The 22,435-nt window shown below is 51.7% G+C and overlaps 1 protein-coding gene across 3 annotated transcripts in view; it reads right to left on the reverse strand.

The window, feature by feature from the left end:
• The window catches only part of PTPRN2 (protein tyrosine phosphatase receptor type N2), a 1,015,036-nt gene that overhangs the window by 559,096 nt on the left and 433,505 nt on the right, over nt 1-22,435 (reverse strand). For 2 of the 3 annotated variants that reach the window (XM_015135381.3, XM_077997823.1), the window contains one exon: nt 5,960-6,046. The exons of the other annotated variant lie outside the window; for it this stretch is intronic. In XM_015135381.3, coding sequence (XP_014990867.3) covers nt 5,960-6,046 — 87 coding nt within the window. The remainder of the gene's footprint in view (nt 1-5,959; nt 6,047-22,435) is intronic. 3 annotated transcript variants of the gene reach the window in all.

Consider the following 22,435-nt stretch of genomic DNA (forward strand, 5'->3'; position numbering starts at 1 on the left):
ATTTTCAACTTCTGTGAAATCTGTCCTGTGTGGTTTCCCTGGAGTTAATATTTCTTCCCTAGGAACCCAAAACACTGACTGGGAGCTACCTCACAAGAAACCAAGGTGGTGCCAACACACATGCTTGTCTCTGTTCTCACATACACCTAAGGGGCCACGTACCCCACATCGCTGCTGCCCCCCTTCTCTTCCCTTACCTCCGTCTCCTGATCCCATCAGACACCGGGACCTTGCTGTCCACTGTACATTAAGGTTATGGCATCTACACCTGCCGAGATCTGTCCCCTAAGTCACCTGGACAGCACCCCTTAGAAGTCATCCAGGTACCTGAAACAAACCTGTCTATCAATCAAACCCATTAGGAAGCTCCCTCAAACACTCTCCCTTCCTAAGTCCCTGGTGTGCTGAAAGCCACTCCATACATTTCCAGCACCTCAGTCACACCAGAAGTTAAAACATGGAAGTAGTTCCTACCAGGTGGGAAACAGCTGCAGCCCCAGCCTACCCGCCACCTCCAGAACTCCAGGGGCCCCAACATCCCAGGCCACTCTGGGAACCAGAGGCCCTCCCCGTGGTGAGCCACACGGAAAACGCGTGACTGCCTGAGGCCCCGCCTGCCTGTGTTTCCATGGGCAGGCGTCACACTGTGCAGGTCAACACACACTTTGCACTCAGATCTACTCTCATCCCTGAAGCTGCCTTTCTACAATTCTTCAAATCCTGTCTCCCAGGCAGAAGTCACTCAGTGGTCACCCACTGCACTCAACGCTGTACCTGCTCTCTTCCCTCACCTGTATCTCCTCGTGTCCCCTGCCCACAGCAGCCCATGAACATGTCCTCTCTCTCATGTGGATATCTGCCTCTGCCCTGCACCTGCCCCCTCTCACACTTGGATCCCTGCCCACAGCAGGCCCATGCAACTGCCCTCTCTCTCACTTGGATCTGGGAAAGTCCCCTGCCCACTGCAGCCTGGTGCACCTGCCCCCTCTCACACATGGATCCCTGCACATCCCCTGCCCACTGCAGTCTGGTGCATCTGCCCCCTCTCTCACCTGGATCTCTGCACCTCTGCTGCCTACTGCAGGCCCATACACCTGCCCCCTAAACACCTGCATCTCAGCATAGCCCCTTCTACTGCATTCACCCTGCGCCTGGTCCCACTCTCCCCTGGATCTCTGCAAACCACTTGCCCACTGTAGCCCAAGTACATGCCCCTTTGCTCACCTGGATGTCTGCACAAGGCTGCCAATTAAAGCCCCATGCACCTGCCACCTCTCACCTGGATCTCTGCAGCCCACTTGCCCACTATAGCCCCATGAACAGCACCCCCCCACACCAGGATCTCTGTGCTCACATTGCCACCACACCCGCCTGGCACCGGCTCCCTCCCTCACCTTCCCCAGGTGGCCTCAGAGCTGCTGTATCTCAGCTCTAGTCAGACCATCTCCCTGTGGTCACCCTATAGGGTCCTCTCACTGTACATACCGGGTCCCTAAATGGCCTCTCTGTCCCTGCTGAGCAGTCCTATCTAGCCTGCCCACCGGACCACCCTATTTCAAGGAAACCCCCAGCCTGTATGGGGCCCCCCGTGTCCCTCCACGTCTTTCCTGTCCATAGACATTTCCTTGAACATGCTCATTGCCTGTGTCTGTGCCCTGGGAATGGTGTGGGCAGCAGTGAGCAGTCCGGAGTTGCATGTCACATCTCGCTCTGGGACACCTCCAGGTGCCCTTCAGATTTCTACTTCTAGAAGTCTCTGGTACCAGGCTGGCTGGAGTGCTTCTCATGCATGTCCCTAGTGCCCTCCATGCTAATGACCCATACACTCTTCTGTCTTTTCCTGATAAGTGGCAGATTTGAGGCAGGGCCCATGTGTCTCAAAGGTGATGCCCAGTTCCTGGTGTGAGGCTGGGTTGCCGCAGGTGCCCAGTGAGCATCTGCTGTGAGGAACCACTGAGTGAACAAGGTCACCACTGTGTGAAGGGGCCAGTGAGTGAATGAGGTCACCCCTGTGTGAAGAGTCAGCAAGTGAATGACATCACCCATGTGTGAGGGAGCCAGTGAATGACGTCATCCTGTGTGAAGGAAGCAGTGAGTGAATGACGTCACTCTGTGTGAAGAATCAGTGAGTGAATGACGTCACCCCTGTGTGAAGAGTCAGTGAGTGAATGACGTCACCCCTGTGTGAAGAGTCAGTGAGTGAATGACGTCACCCCTGTGTGAAGAGTCAGTGAGTGAATGACGTCACCCCTGTGTGAAGAGTCAGTGAGTGAATGACGTCACCCCTGTGTGAAGAGTCAGTGAGTGAATGACGTCACCCCTGTGTGAAGAGTCAGTGCGTGAATGACGTCACCCCTGTGTGAAGAGTCAGTGAGTGAATGACGTCACCCCTGTGTGAAGAGTGAGTGAATGACGTCACCCCTGTGTGGAGTCAGTGAGTGAATGACGTCACCCCTGTGTGAAGAGTCAGTGAGTGAATGACGTCACCCCTGTGTGAAGAGTCAGTGAGTGAATGACGTCACCCCTGTGTGAAGAGTCAGTGAGTGAATGACGTCACCGCTGTGTGAAGAGTCAGTGAGTGAATGACGTCACCCCTGTGTGAAGAGTCAGTGAGTGAATGACGTCACCCCTGTGTGAAGAGTCAGTGAGTGAATGACGTCACCCCTGTGTGAAGAGTCAGTGAGTGAATGACGTCACCCCTGTGTGAAGGAGCCTGTGAGTGAATGACGTCACCCCTGTGTGAAGAGTCAGTGAGTGAATGACGTCACCCCTGTGTGAAGAGTCAGTGAGTGAATGACGTCACCCCTGTGTGAAGAGTCAGTGAGTGAATGACGTCACCCCTGTGTGAAGGAGTCAGTGAGTGAATGACGTCACCCGTGTGAAGAGTCAGTGAGTGAATGAAGTCACCCCTGTGTGAAGAGTCAGTGAGTGAATGACGTCACCCCTGTGTGAAGAGTCAGTGAGTGAATGACGTCACCCCTGTGTGAAGAGTCAGTGAGTGAATGACGTCACCCGTGTGAAGAGTCAGTGAGTGAATGACGTCACCCGTGTGAAGAGTCAGTGAGTGAATGACGTCACCCCTGTGTGAAGAGTCAGTGAGTGAATGACGTCACCCCTGTGTGAAGAGTCAGTGAGTGAATGACGTCACCCCTGTGTGAAGAGTCAGTGAGTGAATGACGTCACCCCTGTGTGAAGAGTCAGTGAGTGAATGACGTCACCCCTGTGTGAAGAGTCAGTGAGTGAATGGCGTCACCCCTGTGTGAAGAGTCAGTGAGTGAATGACGTCACCCCTGTGTGAAGGAGTCAGTGAGTGAATGACGTCACCCCTGTGTGAAGAGTCAGTGAGTGAATGACGTCACCCCTGTGTGAAGGAGTCAGTGAGTGAATGACGTCACCCCTGTGTGAAGAGTCAGTGAGTGAATGACGTCACCCCTGTGTGAAGAGTCAGTGAGTGAATGACGTCACCCCTGTGTGAAGAGTCAGAGTGAATGACGTCACCCCTGTGTGAAGAGTCAGTGAGTGAATGACGTCACCCCTGTGTGAAGAGTCAGTGAGTGAATGACGTCACCCCTGTGTGAAGAGTCAGTGAGTGAATGACGTCACCCCTGTGTGAAGAGTGAGTGAATGACGTCACCCCTGTGTGAAGGAGTCAGTGAGTGAATGACGTCACCCCTGTGTGAAGAGTCAGTGAGTGAATGAAGTCAACCCTGTGTGAAGAGTCAGTGAGTGAATGACGTCACCCCTGTGTGAAGAGTCAGTGAGTGAATGACGTCACCCCTGTGTGAAGAGTCAGTGAGTGAATGACGTCACCCCTGTGTGAAAGAGACAGTGAGTGAATGACATCACCCCTGTGTGAAGAGTCAGTGAATGACATCACCCCTGTGTGAAGAGTCAGTGAGTGAATGACATCACCCCTGTGTGAAGCAGCCTGTGAGTGAATGACGTCACCCCTGTGTGAAGAGTCAGTGAGTGAATGACGTCACCCCTGTGTGAAGAGTCAGTGAGTGAATGACGTCACCCCTGTGTGAAGAGTCAGTGAGTGAATGACATCACCCCTGTGTGAAGAGTCAGTGAGTGAATGATGTCACCCGTGTGAAGAGTCAGTGAGTGAATGACGTCACCCCTGTGTGAAGAGTCAGTGAGTGAATGACATCACCCTGTGTGAAGAGTCAGTGAGTGAATGACATCACCCCTGTGTGAAGAGTCAGTGAGTGAATGACGTCACCCCTGTGTGAAGGAGTCAGTGAGTGAATGACGTCACCCCTGTGTGAAGAGTCAGTGAGTGAATGAAGTCAACCCTGTGTGAAGAGTCAGTGAGTGAATGACGTCACCCCTGTGTGAAGAGTCAGTGAGTGAATGACGTCACCCCTGTGTGAAGGAGCCTGTGAGTGAATGACGTCATCCCTGTGTGAAGTAGTGAGTAAATGACATCACCCTGTGTGAAGAGTCAGTGAGTGAATGATGTCACCCCCTGTGTGAAAGAGACAGTGAGTGAATGACGTCACCCCTGTGTGAAGAGTCAGTGAGTGAATGACGTCACCCCTGTGTGAAGAGTCAGTGAGTGAATGACGTCACCCCTGTGTGAAGAGTGAGTGAATGACGTCACCCCTGTGTGAAGAGTCAGTGAGTGAATGACGTCACCCCTGTGTGAAGAGTCAGTGAGTGAATGACGTCACCCGTGTGAAGAGTCAGTGAGTGAATGACGTCACCCCTGTGTGAAGAGTCAGTGAGTGAATGACGTCACCCCTGTGTGAAGAGTGAGTGAATGACGTCACCCCTGTGTGAAGAGTCAGTGAGTGAATGACGTCACCCCTGTGTGAAGAGTCAGTGAGTGAATGACGTCACCCGTGTGAAGAGTCAGTGAGTGAATGACGTCACCCCTGTGTGAAGGACCCAGGGAGTGAACGTCACCCCTGTGTGAAAGAGCCAGTGAGTGAATGACATCACCCCTGTCTGACAAGTCAGAGTTAATGACGTCACTCTTGTGTGAAGAGTGTGAGTGATGACATCACCCTGTGTGAAAGAGACAGTGAGTGAATGACGTCATCCCTGTGTGAAGGAGCCAGTGAGTGAATGACGTCATCCCTGTGTGATGAGTCAGTGAGGGAATGACATCACCCCTGTGTGAATGGGCAGTGAGGGAATGACATCACCCCTGTGTGAAGAGTCAGTGAGGGAACAACATGTGTAGGCAGGCACCCCTCGATCTACAGGCAGGTGGGTACATAGCCTGGGCGGGCCTCTTGTCTCAGGTCCTCCGTGGATGTCACTCTACCCTCCCTCTTCTTTCTGACCTTCTCTTCATACCCGGCTGTGCCCTGTGGGAGCTCCTGCAGCTTCTGCACTCAGCCATCTCTGCTCCAAGATTCACATATGCACACATGGCTCCTCCTCAAGCACTTGTCGTGAGACAGGAAAGAGGCTGCCCCTGTGTGTACTCACACGCCAGCCCTGCATGCCTCGTGCCCACAACTCTCTAAACCAGGTCACGCTGAGACCAGGGCCACGCCTGCTGTGGGAGCTGCAGAGGCTCGGGATCCAAAGCCAGGTCTCCGCAGGGCAGCACGTTTTCCTGACAGCCAGGGACAGGGCCGTGTCCACAGCAGGTGCTCATGAATGCGGCCACAGCGTTCTCTGGGGTGGGCCATCCAGAGGCTCCCACACATTGGCACAGGGCATGTGCAGAATGTTCTAGAGCCTTGGGTGGTTCCAGCACCACAGGTTTGACACTTGGCTGCAGCGACAATGTCCTTCAGGAGATTTTCATCCTTCCCCTTAAACACTGGTTTCCACTGCCTCTAAATACCTTAACAAAGCTGCTGAAATCACCTTTTCACTTCTCTAAACAGGTTCCCTCGTGTAATTAACAAGAGCCACGGGCTCGCAGCTCCTTCCCTCCCATCCAGCCTCTGCGTCCGAGCAACAGGAGCCAAACAGGAACCCAGGGCCCCGGACTTACTCCACGTCGGCGAATGCGCTGCTGGGCATCTGCAGGAGGCGGGCGACGTCCTCCACCAGCTGCCTTCCTTCCTCGGGGCGCAGGGGGCTGCAGACGACAGCAGGGATGGGGAGCAGTCACCACAGAGCCAGCAGTCCTGGAGAACTAAAGCCCCGTGGCCCCACAGCCCCGCTGGTCCCCACACACACCCTGCTCTCCTGGCCTGGGGTCAGCTGCCCCCTCAGGCACGAGGGGTCACCTGAGTTTCAAGCAACCAGACAAACAGTGCAGTGCAGACGGGGCTGTGGGAAGCGCAAGTGTCTGACCGTGCGGAGACTGGCTCCTCTCGGCCTTCAGTAAAAATACAATAAAGGGGAGAAGGGCAAAGGGACGGACAGGTGCGGCGAATGCTGGGACTCTGACTGAAGACGGGGCAGATCCATGGAGAAAGCACCTGTTTTTAATGGGCTCTGATGTGAACCAGGACCCAATGAGGGGCGATTTAACTACCCAGTGGAAGGGTAAGCGTGGAAACCAGGCAGCCAGCCCACTGGCAGCAACTCAGGGCAGCGGGCGGGGACACTCGTGGAAGCCACTGTGGCCGCAGACTCCCCCCAAGGCCGCCTGGCTGGGGACCTGTTCTGTCAACAGGCACGAGCATCACCAGGGTGGTTTGCAGCTTGATGGCTCATCCTGAAGGCTAGCATTCAGGTTCAAAGTCACGAGTTGCCTGTGAAATCCTGTTAGTACCACTTTAACGGAGTATTAAGTTACACTGTTACGTAAAAGCATGTTGTACTGCAAAGGCTTTCACCCCAGCAGACCGAAACGCCTGCATTCCTCATCCAGTGAGCATGCAGGATGCCAGCAGGGCGCCAGGAGCTGCTTCCTAATGCAGCAATGAACAGCAAGACCAGCCCTGCTCTCAAGGGGTCCACGTTCTAGAGATGCTGTAGAAATCAATCATACTACGATGGGTTGAATTATGTCACCTAAAAATTCATATGTTGAAACCCTAAAGCCCAAATGTGAACTGATTTGGAAATAGGGCCATCGTAGACTCAGTTAAGCTGGGGTCAATAGGGTGAACCCTAAGCCAGTATCACTGGTGTCCATATGAAAGGCGGGTTCAGACTCAGAGACAAACACACACAGCATAGGGCAGCATGAAGACACGGGGAGAAAAGCCCGACAAGCCGAGGTCCTCTCAGGCCAGTGGCAGGAGGGGCGAGGCCGGGAGCAGACCCTCCTCAGCCTCGGGGGAACCAGCCCTGCCCACACCTGGGTCTTGGACTTCCAGCCTCCGGGACGGGGAGAAGATGGATTTCCCACTCTGGAAGTGTGTGCCAGCAGCCCAGGCAGACTAGCTCCTGTCGGCTGACAGTGAGTTCTCTGGGGGAGACAGCTGGGTAGAGAAGTGGCGTGCAGGGCTGGGGAGGGAAGGGCACAGAGGAGAGACTGTCTTGTAAAGCGGGCTGTAGGAGGCCTGTCCAGTGGGGCCCTGTTTGAACAGAGGCGAGGGAGCTGGAAACAGGGTAGCAGACAGTGAGCAGAGAAGGCGAGGGGGCCGCGGTGCCCCATGGTGAGGAGGTGAAGTCACAGAGCATCTGGGTAGGCTTTGGCTACTGCACCACGCACTTCTCCCTGCACATGGGCACAAGTTCTCACTCCATAAGCAGATTCTACCTTGGCATTAACTGCATGAATGAATGAACACAAAAATGTCAAAAACAGCAAAAAGTCCAACAGTTTTAAAATCACTAAAATGTAAACTATTAAATGAACCCCACTCAATTTACAAAGTTTCTGTAAAACTGAAGTAAAGCGGGAATGAGTTTTGGGAAGATGGTGAGTAGGAAGCACCAGGAATCCGTCTCCCACCTGACAACATTGTGCTAGCAGGATCTGTCTGATGTAACCAATCCTTGAACTCTGAAGCCTAATGAAGGCCTCCAACTTCTAGGGGAAGGTCTGGATACACCTTGCGTCAATGTCAGCTTTCATCACAGTAGGAGCTACCCCTACCTCACCTCCAGCCCTATGGCAGGTAGCTGTGCACATGTTCCTGGAGCAGCCTGCACACACTGGCAGGAGCCAAAACAGGCAATACAGATGTTGTCCTCCAAATATTGGGAATCTGTAATCTCACTGCTGATTGCTGCTTCTCATCACAGAGGTGCAGGCAAGGAGGAAGGCACCATTGTTTGGCCACCTCCTCGTTGTTGCTGCTCCTCCCCCTCTGGCCAAAGTGACTTACAGGGGATTTAAAATGCTAATACCCATTTTTTCCACCTTCATTTTTCTCTTTTTCCGCTTTTGGGAGCCAGAAATTAAAGACAAGAATATTCAAAAGTAACTGAATATACAGGGAAAATTAGAAAGTCATCACACAAGCTCAGGGAAAGGCTCAGACAAGACCATAAGTTTATACCTCAGGCTGATCCTTGGCACAGAGACAGCCTACAACAAATTTAAAAGAAAGACAAACAAAAAATAGCAAACCTATGGAAAGACAATCTGATTTCCAGAGTTAGATTAAAATTTTGAGTTTTCAACAAAAATTGCAAAGCATATAAAGAAACAAGAAACTACAGCCCATTCAAAGGAAAAAGGTAAGTCAACAATAATTGTCTCTAAAAAAAGACCTGATGGCAGATGTACTAGGCAAAGACTTTAAAACAATTGTCATAAAAATGCTTGAAGAACTAAAGAAAGATGTAAAAAAGCAAAAAAAAAAATAAAGAATCAGTGAACTTGAAGATAGGACAATGGAAATTATTGAGTCTAAGAAATAAAAAGAAAAAAAGATTGAAGAAAAGTGACAAAATCCTAAGCGACATGTGGGACACCACCAAGAGAACCAGTACATGAACTGTGAGAGGAAATTGTGCCAAGAAGGAAAAAAAAGAGATAAAGGGGCAGAGAAAATACTTGAAGAACAATACCTGAAAACTTCCCAAGTTTGATGAAAGACGTGGATATAAACATCTGAGAAGCTCAATGAACTCCAAGTAAAATTAACTCAAAGAGACACATTTTAACTATTTTTTTTTTTTTTGAGACAGAGTCTTGCACTCCCAGGCTGGAGTGCAGTGGCGTGATCTCAGCTCACTGCAAGCTCCGCCTCCCAGGTTTACGTCATTCCCCTGCCTCAGCCTCCCGAGTAGCTGGGACTACAGGCGCCGGCCACCTCACCCGGATAGTTTTTTTGTATTTTTTAGTAGAGAACGGGGGTTTCACCGTGTTAGCCAGGATGGTCTCGATCTCCTGACCTCATGATCTGCCCATCTCGGCCTCCCAAAGTGCTGGGATTACAGGCTTGAGCCACCGCGCCCGGCCTTAACTAAATTTTTAAAAGACAAGGACAAATGGAGAATCCTCCTCTTACATTTGAAAGCAGCAAGAAAGAAGCAGTTCATCACACACCAGGGTTTCCAAATATTATCAGCAGAAACTTTGCAGAACAGAAAGCAGTGAACAAATATATTCCAAGTGCTACAGAAAAAAAAAAAAAAAAAAAACCCTGTGAAATAAGAATCATATATCCAACAAAATTGCACTTCAGAAGTGAAGAAGAAATTAAGACATTTTCTTAGATAAACCAAAGCTGAGAGAGTTTGTTATCACTAGACCTGCCCTGCAAGAAATATTCCAAGGAGACCTGCAGGATGAAATAAAAGGACACTGGACAATAACTCAAAGCCATATAAAAAATTACAATCTCAATAAAGGCAAATATATGGTGAATTATAAAAGATAGTGTTACTGTAACAGTAGTTTGTAACTCCTTTTAGTTCTCTATGTCATTTAAGAGACTAGTATATACCTTAAAAACTATTACTAGATAAAACTAGTATTATTATAACTTTGGTTTGTAACTCCACAGTTTCTTTTCTACATAATTTAAGAAATGAATAAATTTTAAACAATTATTAGTTTATAACCTGGGACATGCAATGTATAAGGATGCAATTTTGTGATATCAATAGCCAAAAAGGGTGGGTAAATAGCTGTAAAGGAGCATAATTTTTGTATGTTATTGAAGTCAAGCTAGTATAAATTCAAGTTAGTGTTGTAATTTTCAGATGTTAAATCTAATCCTCTGTGATAAACACAAAGAAAATAGCTATAAAATATGTATAAAAAGAGATAAAGGAATTTAGGCATTTAATTTTTAAAAATCTACTAAACACAAAAGAAGATAGTAATGCAGAAAATGAGTGGCAAAAAATCCATAATGCACATAGAAAACAAATATTAAAATGACAGAAGTCCTTCCTCATCATTAATTACTTTAAATGTAAATAGGTTAAATTCTCCAATCAAAAGACAGATGTTAGCAAAATATGATATTCCACAGATCTTTTAAGGACTATTTCTATAGTACACAACCAGGGATATCTATTTGCATTAACTGTAAGCATAAACATGACAGTCTTTGTTTTCAAGCATGTCAGTAATGTCTTTTTTGTCGCCCAGGCTGGAGTGCCGTGGCATGATCATTGCTCACTGCAGCCTCGACCTTCCCAGGCTCAGGTGATCCTCCCACCTCAGCCTTCCCATTAGCTGACACTACAAGTTCATGCCAGCATGCCTTGCTAATTTTTCTATTTTTTGTAGACATGGGGTTTTGCCATGTTGCCCAGGCTGGTCTCAAGCTCCTGGGCTCAAGAAATCCACCACCTTGGTCTCCCAAAGCACTGAAATTATAGGCATCAGCCACCACAGGTGGCCAATGTCTGCTTTTAATATAAGAGATAGCACTGTAAGTGTATTATTGCTACATTTTTAGTTTAATGTAAAAGTTCCAATTTTGACTATTAAAGGAAAGTAAAATATTTACATCACTATTTAAGAAACCTCATAATGTACCTAGAGTGTATAGAGTACTCTTAAAACTCAATAACAAAAATACAAACAATACCATTTAAAAATGGTCAAAGGACTTGAATGGACATTCCTCTAAAGAAAATATACAAATGGCCAAAAGCACGTGAAAAGATGCTCAACATCACTAATCATTAGGAAAACACAAATCAAAACTACAATGTGATACCACCTCATACCTATCAGGATGGCCACTGTAAGAAGAAAAAGACCCAGAAAATAATAAATGGTGGCAAAGATGTGGCTAAATTGGAACTCCTGTGCCTTGTTGGTGAGAATGTCACATGGTATATTGAGTGTGGACGAGTATAGAGACTCCTCAAAAAATGAACAATAGAATCGCACTTTTATTAACTCCACTCCTTGGTATCTACAGCGTCCCCCGTTAGCTGCAGTTTGTTTTCTGTGGTTTCAGGTATCTGAGGTACAGTACGAGAAGATATGTGAAAGGCAGAGACCACATTTACACAACTTCTATTACAGTAAATTGTTATAATTGTTCCATTTTATCACTAGTTATTATTGTTAATCTCATACTAATTTATAAATTAAGCTTTATCATAAGTATGTATGTATAGGAAAAACTGTAGTTTATATAGGGTTCTCCACTATCTGAAGTTTCAAGCATCCACTGGGGGTCCTGGAATGTCTCCCCCTTAAATAAGGGGGAGACTACTTTACCCAAAAGAATTGAAAACAGGGTCTCAAAGAGATGTTAGTGCCTCACGTTCACAGCAGCATTATTCTCAATCACTAAAGCATGGGGGCAACCAAAGGGCCTACTGACGGACAAAAGGAGGAGCAAAGCGTGGCCCGCACCAAAAGTAGAATATTATTCAGCCCTGAACAGGAAGAAATTCAGACACATGTGACAACATGGGTGAACCCTGAAACATGATGCTAACTGAAATAACCTGGGCATAAAAGGACAAATCCTGTCTGTCTACCCATGTGAGGTTCCTAGAATCCTCAAATTCACAGAGAAAGAAAGTAGCGTGAAGGGTGCGGGGGGCTGGGGTAGGGTAGTGTTTAATGGGGACGGAACTTCAGTTTTACAGGATGAAAAGAGCTCTGGGGATGGACAGTGGTGATGGCGGCACAACATCACAAATGTTCTTAATGCTGCTGAATTCTACGCTTAAACATGGGTAAGACAGTACATTTTATGTTCTATATATTTTATCACAAGAAATTGGGAAGATGAAATAAGGTGAAAGCACCGTGACACGTGGCCACTCCCCACATCCAAGGCAGCGGCCCAGTCTTCGTCCCGTCTCTGCTTCAGCGGAGCACTCCTCGTGGCTCACGGAGAAAGCTGAGCCAGGCTCCTGCTGGGTCCCTGGCAAAGCTCTGCTCCCTGTCTCCAAGGAAAGCCTGTGGCATATTCTTTAAAGTGGATTTTTCAAGGTCGCGTTCCGTGTAATTTTACAATTGAGAAACAAGCCATTTTCCTTTCAAGAGTGGCTGCTGGAAGGGGAGGGGTCCCAGATGTCCTCTCTTTTCCTGCACATTTTGGATGTCTGCTGTAACCCAGCTCAGCCCCTGCCCCAAAGCATCCTCCAGGGCCATCTGCACAGCTTGTGAAGGGCACTGGTGTCAGAAAAGGCCTGAATGGCCAGATGTTGGGCCAGAAGGGAGGCAACAGGGAAGGGAGCCAGGGTGGGCCACAAAGGTGAGCTCAGGCTGCAGCTGGACAGAGCAATGACCCACCACAGCCAGCTCAGCTCCACCCTGGCTGAGATCAGCCCAGGCTGCTGGGAACGCCAGCCCTGAATCCAACCAGCCTCCCTGCTCCAAGCCCACCCCTCCTGGCAGGCAAGTGTGATGCTTCCAGAAGATCCCCTCCTCCCTTTCCTGCAATGCTTCCAGACAAGCCCTTCCTCTCTTTCCCCGCGGCTGCAGGTTCCTTCCTCCCAGCTCCTGTGCTTCCCGCAGCTTGGGCTTTTCTCTCTGCCTGAGCCTGGCGGTGACGGCTCCACGGGGCCAGCCTGCCTGCTCCCATCGCTGACCTGCCTCGCCTCAGCCCCCTGCACCCCAGCCTCCCTGGGCCTCCCTATCCTTGGAGCCATTAGGAAGAGGGCAGGTGGAAAAGGGCAGGTGGAGAAGGCCGGGACCAGCCACACCACTCCAATCGACGAAGACAGAAACTGCTGCTCTTCAGGCTTTCCCTAAAACTCCCTCTGTGCTTTGATCAGTACCACTCAGCTCACAACTTATTTTAAAAGGTCTCTAGTACTTTCATATTTTAATCCTGCCTCCCCCCGTAAACTGCAAACTCATTGAGGGCAGGAGCCACGTGTCATCTGAGTTTGTTTCTTCCAAGCCTACTGCCCCACGCAGAGAATAAACCAACTTCCCAATCAAAGTTTGCTACCAAATTCCATGAGTCTCCTTTCTAGCATGTTTCAAACCAAGGGGATGGTATCAGGACATGGGAGGGGCTTTACCACGAATCCTGGGCCCAGCCCTCTGCCCTCCATACTCCAATACGGAAACCAACAGAAGCATCCACAGGATTCCTACAACACCCTGAAGACAACGAGGAAGTCCACAAGCCCATGTGTTCCCAGTTACACAAAGTGTACGGGACGTGCAGTCCACCCCGTTCCTACCTCAGTCTGGCAAGGGGGACAGTGCCGGCCGGGCAGGCAGGGGCGTCATGGCCCCTCTGTAAAGCAGACGAGTGGTGGCTCCATTCTGTAAAGCAGACGAACAAGATAGGGCTGACTGCTCACAAGGAGCACGCGACCGTTTCTATTTCATCTTTAAAGGCACGGCCATCGTCTGTCATTCCCGGGCCTGAACTTCCTTAGAAGGCAGTTGGACGTCATCCTGAAAACGAGTGGGAGGATCCAGCAGGTGCGATGTGCTGTGTCTGCATGTGGCGGCTTCCACCCTCAATACCTGGACGCTAATATTGCCGTGGAAGAGAAACAGGCATGAGCCCTTTCATGGGGTCAGGGTCAGAGCTGGGAGTGCCTGTGAGGGCAGTGGCATGACTTTGAAAGGACTTTCAAAGCTAAAGATGGTGTCTCCTCTCTCTAGAGCGTTTCAGTTCTGAAGGGCAGCGGCACGTGTGTGACGTCTCTAAGCTCAACCACGTTGGACAAGCCTGTTCCTATGAATCTACTGAATCAACCACGCAGGAAGCCCTAAGGCCTCGGCAAGCACTTGCTGGAGGGAGGCTCGGGGTGAGAAAGGACAGTGTCCTCCTTCCACGGTGTCCTCCCAGCCCGGGTACAGCACAGGGGCTTCTGTGTGGCACCACATCTCCCCGAAATGAGTGCACGGGCAGACAGATGAGCAGGAAATGACTACGGGAGTGTCACCCCTAAAAATCAGACTAGTGAAAAGTACGTAGGGGTTGGAAATATTCAGAGTAGTAAAAACTCTGGGAAGCTCCTGTGCTGGACGCCACACTGAGGCCCCAGACGGCAGTGGGATCTGCCGTTCAGCAGACCCCTGAGGAACACACTATTATCAGCCTCATTTTAAAGAGAAACCGAGGCTAGAGGAACTGGTCACTGCCCAAGATTACACTACTAAACTCCCAGGAGAAAAGCTCAAACATCCAGGCAACGTTCCAACGTAGGTGCCCAGAAAAGCAGGGTGAGCCCAGGGACGTGTTGCCACCTATACTCCTTAACAAAACCGAAGGAAGTCTACATGAAATTACACGAAATTTCTCCACGTCTCCTTTTGGCAACCTTGTTATTGCCTCTTCCTTGCGGGCCAGATGAAATCAAGCCGAGAACAGGACCCATCATCCCCGACGCTCCTGCTGACCACACTCTGTGCTTCTGCAGCTTCACCCGCCCGATCTGGGCCATCCTACAGACACCACGGCGACCGACGCCACGGTGACCGACAGACACCACAGTGACCGACGCCACACCTGTCTCCACCCTGGATCCCCTGCACACCCGCTCTCTTCCTGCAGGAGTCTAACGTCAGGGTCTGGGAAAAGGAGGCTTTGATGCTTTGTGCACCCAAACCGAAGCTTCCTCCTGCGGCCCACCATGCAGCCCTGGAGCTCGTGCGCCCCACCCACACCGACAACCCTGGACCACTCCTAGTGGGGTTGTCCACACCATCAACTCTTCAGGGCAGAAAATCTGGAGGAAAACCACTGTATTCTGACAACTTATTTTTGAGCATAAGGATGAGACTGTACTGCTCACTATAAACACCTTTTAAATGCCAGCAGCTAACTAAAGATCTAGGTACGGTAGGTCTACACAGCATCACCTTTAAAAAGTGTGCCAAGTAGGATGGGGAAGTGCTTCCAACAGGAGCCGTGAACCCGTGCTGACCCAGGGGAGCTGGTTCTCTACTGGACCTCCGACCCGTGCTGACCCAGGGGGAGCTGGTTCTCTAACCTGACTGGACCTCAGACCCGTGCTGACCCAGGGGGAACGGGCTCTCTAACCTGACTGGACCTCAGACCCGTGCTGATCCAGGTGCAGCTGGTTCTCTAACCTGACTGGACCTCAGACCCGTGCTGACCCATGGGAGCTGGTCCTCTAACCTGACTGGACCTCAGAACCGTGCCGACCCACGGGGAACAGGCTCTAACCTGACTGGACCTCAGACCCGTGCCGACCCAGGGGAGCTGGTTCTCTAACCTGACTGGACCTCAGACCCGTGCTGACCCATGGGAGCTGGTCGTCTAACCTGACTGGACCTCAGAACCGTGCCGACCCATGGGGAACAGGCTCTAACCTGACTGGACCTCAGACCCGTGCTGACCCGGGGGGAACGGGTTCTCTAACCTGACTGGACCTCAGACCCGTGCTGACCCGGGGGGAACGGGTTCTCTAACCTGACTGGACCTCAGACCCGTGCTGATCCAGGTGCAGCTGGTTCTCTAACCTGACTGGACCTCAGACCCGTGCTGACCCAGGGGGGAGCTGGTTCTCTAACCTGACTGGACCTCAGACCCGTGCTGACCCAGGGGAACGGGCTCTAACCTGACTGGACCTCAGACCCATGCTGACCCGGGGGAGCTGGTCCTCTAACCTGACTGGACCTCAGACCCGTGCTGACCCGGGGGGAACGGGCTCTAATCTGACTGGACCTCAGACCCGTACTGATTCAGGTGGAGCTGGTTCTCTAACCTGATTTGACCCAAGCATGCTAAGTCAGCTTCCAATAGGACAGAGAGCGCTGGTGGTCTCTGCATGATGTGTAGAGAGAGATGCAAAGTCTGCGTTTGATTCTCCCCATCTGCCACACAGAGAGGCACAACTTCTAGCAGGCCTCTCTGAACTTCTCATTTGCATGTGTTGTTCCAGCTGGTTTACGGAGCGGCCTGAAAAGCTGCTGGTTTTGAGTAGAGCCCAGAATGAGAGAAGGCTCTGCAGCAGCTCCAGGCTCTGTGCAGGCTACTCTGCCTCCTGGGCCACACAACCCAGCAGATCCAAGGGTGCCTGAGAGGGCAGAGGCAGAGATGCATGTTGTCTGGAGCCTTTGGCAGGTTCCTCTCTAGGTGAACTGGCCCTTAGGATGTTGGGGCAGTGCTCTGCCCTCCTTGTGGATAACGACTGCCTTTGAGAAACAGCTGTTGGCCCACTGTGGGGCTTCAGTAGGGACTGAATGCTTAAACATGGGCCACCAAGCTACCATGGGACCTGAGTTGCTCATCATGAACTGAATGTTTTCTGACCCACCAAGCCAGAAAGTTGGGTGTGCACAGCAGCATTCCGTCATCAAATGGAAGTGGTACGTGTCCAGGCCTAAGCAGGCCCTAAAGGCACAAGTCACATAAAGAAGTGTCCCCAATGCCGACGGTCCCCACTCCTGCTGCACTGCCTTCTCTCTCCCAGCCTGCACCTACAGTCTCCTGGGGAGTTCCCTAAAATCAGCTGTCGGAGGCAGACCTGGGCTTGGCTTCCAGATGGTTCTGCATGATATGCAGGCACCCACATTAGTGGACAGCTGCAGCACTACTGCCCCTTTCTGGAACACCCCTAAAAGGACAGCAGTGAAGGGAAATTCTCCGACGGACAGAACTATGGGCCATACATCTGGCTGTTTACTTTGCTTGGAGAGAGAAATAGCCAAATGTGTGATTATTACAAATTAATGGGCCATGGCCAATGATTTGGCTGGATGCTCAGAGTCTTGAAGACACATAATGGAAAATTGGTGACAAAGACACTTGAGAAAGAGGTGTGTGGACAGACATCTCTGAATGGCGAGAAGGCATGAACAGGAAGCTGCCTTCCAGGCAGGACAAGTGCAGAGCTGGGGTCTCCTGTGGGAGCCTGGCTGCTGGGGACGGAGGCAGGGGCCTGGCGGAGTGTCCCCAGGATGCACCTGCAGAGCTGCCAGCCAGCCTGGGCCGCGCCAGGGCTGGGGTCTGTATCTCAGGAGCAGTGGAGTCACAGCCAGATTTCAACAGGAGAGGGTGACGGGGCCAGGTTTCGTTTTGTGGAGTCCTCTTTGGGTTCAGTGCATGGTGGATGAGAAAGACAGAGCCGTTATGCGGGTGTGCAAGAGAGAAGGCCCTGCAGTGCGGAGGCGAGAGGCTCAGACGGCCTGGACCAGGGTGGGAGCAGAGAAGAGGGAAGAAGGGGAGACAGCACGGACGGAGCCATAGGAGGGGAAACAGCTGGCCGTGCAGGGAGCCGGGTGGGGCACAGAGCCCACTGAGCTGCCAGGCTGGCGAGACGTGGCTCAGGCCCAACCATGGCACTGGGTCTGAAGACCCTGACTCTGCTTCCCCTGGGCGGAGTCTGATGCACCTGGGGAGGGGCCACATGGAGACGTCCCCAGGGCACCGGCACGGGCATCACCGCCCAGAGCAAAAAACCCCAGAAACAGCCCCGGGAGCGGGGCAGCCACCACCGCGCCGCCTCCCGTGAAGCAGGGCCGTCAGGAGCCATCGACACAGCCTGGGGCCTCTTGGTGACGGTGGAGGGAACACGGAGGGGAGGTCGGATCCCAGAGGAATCATGGAATCGGGGCTGGTGGGAGGCCTCACTGAGAACACAGGAGGGAGAGCAGAACAAGGTCCACAAACTGGAGTTTGCAGGTAAAACTGCGGCTCCAGTGATGACCAGAGATTCTGCAAGTCTTAATTCAGGGGTCTGGGGACTTGGTTAAAGCTATTTCCACCCTCGAACAATGACATTTCTGTGGCCCTTACCAGGGCGTCTACAGCTTCCCGCACTCAAATCCCAAACAACCGGCAAGTTAAACTCAGAGGCTTCCGACTTCCTTCAGGGGAAAATTACTTGTTTATCTTTGAATCTCTCATCTTCCAGAGGCGTTCCTGGGTCTCCACTGGCACAGGGCGTTCCATAAACAGGTGTCTGACTTTACAGCTGGGGGCACCAAGACCCAGTGAGCTGGCAGGAAGCAGCCCCCACAGCCCACGATTCAGAGCTGGAAGGAAGGGCCTGCCTCACGCCCCTCCACAGCCGCCCCCCCGCCTCACGCCCCTCCCACGGCCGCGCCCCTGCCTCGAGTCCCTCCCATGGCCGCCCCCCCGCCTCACGTCCCTCCCATGGCCGCCCCCCTGCCTCGAGTCCCTCCCACGGCCGCGGCCCTGCCTCACGTCCCTCCCATGGCCGCCCCCCTGCCTCGAGTCCCTCCCACGGCCGCGGCCCTGCCTCGAGTCCCTCCCACGCCGCCCCCCACCGCCTCGCAGCTTCCCGTGGCTGCCCCCCAGCAGGATGGGCTGGATTGCTGGTGATGCTGAGGTTTGGGAGTTTTTGTTTCCTTCTTCTTCCTCTTTTTTCTGCCCCGCCCCATGCCATCCTTTCTCGCCTTCTTCTATTCTAATGTAAAAGCAACCGTGACCATTTTTACCCATCGGGGCTATACTCCCAGCCTACCTGAAATCTTCTTAAATGGTAATAAATCCATCATGCTAAAGATATTATTTTGAGACCACAGATCGAAGAGGAGCAGTGACAAGGCCGGGCCTGTCCACCCTCAGGAGGGGCCTCTGCAGAGGTGAGGACCACGCTTTCTGAACAGGAAGTTACAACACAGTGTGGAGACTGAAGAACAGGACAGAACTCCCGAAATCTGCCCTGGTGCCAAAGACACAGAATCCATCCTCAGCATCCTCAGGGTTTCCTTCACTCTCACAAGGAAGGACGAGCAGGAAGCGTCACCCGGACCCCGGCTACACCGTCCTGACGCCCCGCTGGTTCCCGCAGTTCGTTCTTCTCACTGAACCCCTGAGGGGCTCCTGAGCGGTGAGGCCTCCTGGGCAGTCACTGGGATGGGAACTTCCTCTCCATCACACCAGCCCCCCGGAGAGTGGCCAGTGGTTACTGAGCACTCGATGGGTTTCACATTTCACATCTCACAGTGAGCTGGGGAAGGGGCTGGGGTGAACCTGCGGGAACAGGGCCCCCACCGAGGGTGGCAGATAGAGAGACTGAAGCCCCCACCTCCTTCCAGACTTCTGGTTCCAAAGTTCCTCTCCCTGGCCAGCGGGTCCCTGCCTTCTCTGGCCTCTCTGAATTCCACATTCCAACTGAACCCCCACAGAACCCCCACGCGGCAGCCCCTAACGGTGGCCCGGCACCATCTGCCATTTTGCTGCTTGCCTTCTCCGAGGTGCAAGGAAGTTGTGTCATAAGGAAAACTTGAAGGAAGAAACATTTCAGCTGCATCTGTCTCCCTTCGGAGTGCTGAGAGGCATCGGAGAGGTCAGCGGTGCCCCATGCCACTTTTTGCACATTCTTCCCTCAGCCAGCGTCCCCGCAAGACTCAGAGCTCCAACCTCTCCAGCTTCCCCTCGTGGAAATCTATCGGCCCCTCCTCTTTCAAGCAACACTGTGTTCTTCCCACTGCTGACAGAGGCTGCTCATCCGGGCACCTGGGCCCTGCTCTGCGTGTGCCCTGCGTTCTCCTCTGCACGCACCCCGGGCTCTGCTCTGCCTGTGCCAAGTTCTTCTCCCCACAGCCCAGGAGCCACACACCGCAGCTGCCACTCCAGAGACCAGGAAACCCAAGCACAGGGGCATCTGCCACATTCCAGGTCTCGGGGCTGCCACGGACCCACTGACCGGACTTCTGTGGGTCAAGGGCCCAGGCCACCTTCTCCAGCAGCACTGTGGCCGCCACCCCAGACTCAAGCCTCTGCCTCAGCCCCCATGTTTTCCTGACTACAGGTTTCACTCCCCCAAAATTCACCTCACTGGCTCAGCGTGGTCGTTCCACAGAATACATCCCAATCCAAAGGGGTCTGGGGTAGGCAGAGGGAGTCGTGTGCGCGTGAGCTCTGGTCTCTGAAGCTCTTGTCTCTGGATTCAGAAGGCAGGTTCCTCTTTGCTGAGAGGTAAGGGGCTCCCTCCTCCCTACACCTGGTGTCCGTCCTGTGATTCCTCCTGGAAGCCTAACATGAAATCTTTTTAAAGTTGTCCTTGGAGGACTGGGGCGGCTGTCCTGCCCTTCGTCCAGTCTTCAAGACTCCCTTTAGTTTGTAAAAAGGATAAAAATGTAAATGGCAAAGGATTACTCTGTCCATCAGAAAATGGGAGAGAGAAAATCATGCCTGGAAAAGCTGAGCCCTACCATCCTCCCACCTGAACCTCAGCACGAAGAGCATGTGGGTGCTGAGGTGACACCGAGTTCTCAACCACATTCCTCTCCTTTCCGTGGGACAACCAAAACCACAAAAGTCCCCCTTTTTTAAAGAATGCCATCTGCGTCTTAGAAATTAATAGCTGATCTGTCCAGGTTTAAGCTGAAATCTGGTGAAAACCTGCCCAAGAGAATCACAAATTATTAGTCTGATAATAGGGCAAAAACCTCAATCTCTTTGCAAGAAGAGAGGGGACCTCACGGAGACCTCACCTCGTGCAGTGCACCTTGCCCCAGCGGCACAAATTGCTGACAAAAAGCTGTGCTGTCTTCACCAGATAGCTTCCAACCAATTGAAGTCGCAAAGGAAGAGTCAGCCAAGATAACATGATGGTTTTTTTTTCTTTAACCCATTGCTTGTAGGAGGTAAATATTCCAGTCCCAAAGCATGGCCGGCAAACCCACTACAAGAAAATAAACTCCAATGCAAAGAAAAACCCTAGCTTTTTTCTACTGGAAAGTCGCGAGTGCAGACAGGAAATGACCCGTTATGATGGGTCTCCTTCCCCAGAAAGTGCGAGGCTGCTGCGGACAAGGCCCCTGCTGTCCTCCCCTCCAGGGTGAGCCCACGAGCAGGAATGGCACAGGACTGTCGGCTCTGCAGGTTCCCTAGGAAACCACACCAGCCTCCCGCTGTCTGGGTGAACCCCTCGGTGCCCATGTGGAAAGCCCTTAAAATGACCGGATCACATGGTTCTCTGGGGCACTCTCCTACCCCAGCCGTCCCCCGGCAACGGTGGGTCAAGTCCCCAGGACACCTGCAGGGAACCACGCAGTGTCCACAAACACAACGTGGGGGCCTCCGGGAGAAAAGAGGGCTCCAGCACAGGGTGAGGAGACACAGGCAACCAAACACACACACACAACATACCGCACACCACACCATGCAACACACTATGTGTCATGCATACCACATATACAACACACTGTGCACCATGCACACACACCACACACATACAACACACACCACGCCACACACCACACACAACACAAACCACACAGCACACCACAAACCACACACATACAACACACACCACACACCACACACAACACATAAACCACACAGCATACCACAAACCACACACATACAACACACACCACACCACACACCACACACAACACAAACCACACAGCACACCACACACCACACACCATACCATGCAACACACTACGTGTCACACATACCACATATACAACACACTGTGCACCATGCACACACACCACACACATACAACACACACCATACCACACACCACGCCACACACCACACCACACACCACACAACACAAACCACACAGCACACCACACACTACACACATACAATACACACCACACCATGCAACATACTATACCACACCTACACCACACTATACACATGCAACACATACCACACCACACATCACTACATACCACACACACATCACATAAGACACACCACACACACAGCAGTGTTTCCTAGGGAGGGAGACATCCACAGCACAGGGCATTTGACCACCCATAGGAATCAGTCGTGATAATGGTCTGCGTCGTGATAATGGTCTGCGTCACGCAGTGCTGAGGCAGGCGCCTCCCCTTGGCCCTGCTGGTGCAGACACGCAGCCTCAGAACACATCACTTAGGGCCTGCCTGTGATTCTCCGCTGGGCTTGAGAGCAAAGAAGTGAACAGCCACGAGAAGTTCCTGACGCTACAAACAGGAGAGCAAAGGCACAGACAGACACGTGGGAAGCCACATCCAAGCAAAGAGCCTGGAAAAGGGAAAGCTCGTCCTGACTTATGTAAAGCAGTCCTGAGAAAATGGAGTCCATATTTTAGCATAAGCTTCAAGTTTCCGCTGCTTACCACTTACCTAAAGATACAACTAAGATAATCACTTACAGCTGAAAATTGTCTTAAATTTTAATTTGGCTGTGATACACACTCTGTGGTTTGAGCTCAAGATAAAATATTTCTGCCCAATTATGATATGCAGCTAATTCTCCCTGATGGAATGTGGTGTCTCCAG

The sequence above is a fragment of the Macaca mulatta genome, chromosome 3 (genome assembly GCF_049350105.2).
Source record: "Macaca mulatta isolate MMU2019108-1 chromosome 3, T2T-MMU8v2.0, whole genome shotgun sequence".
Lineage (NCBI taxonomy): Eukaryota > Metazoa > Chordata > Mammalia > Primates > Cercopithecidae > Macaca > Macaca mulatta.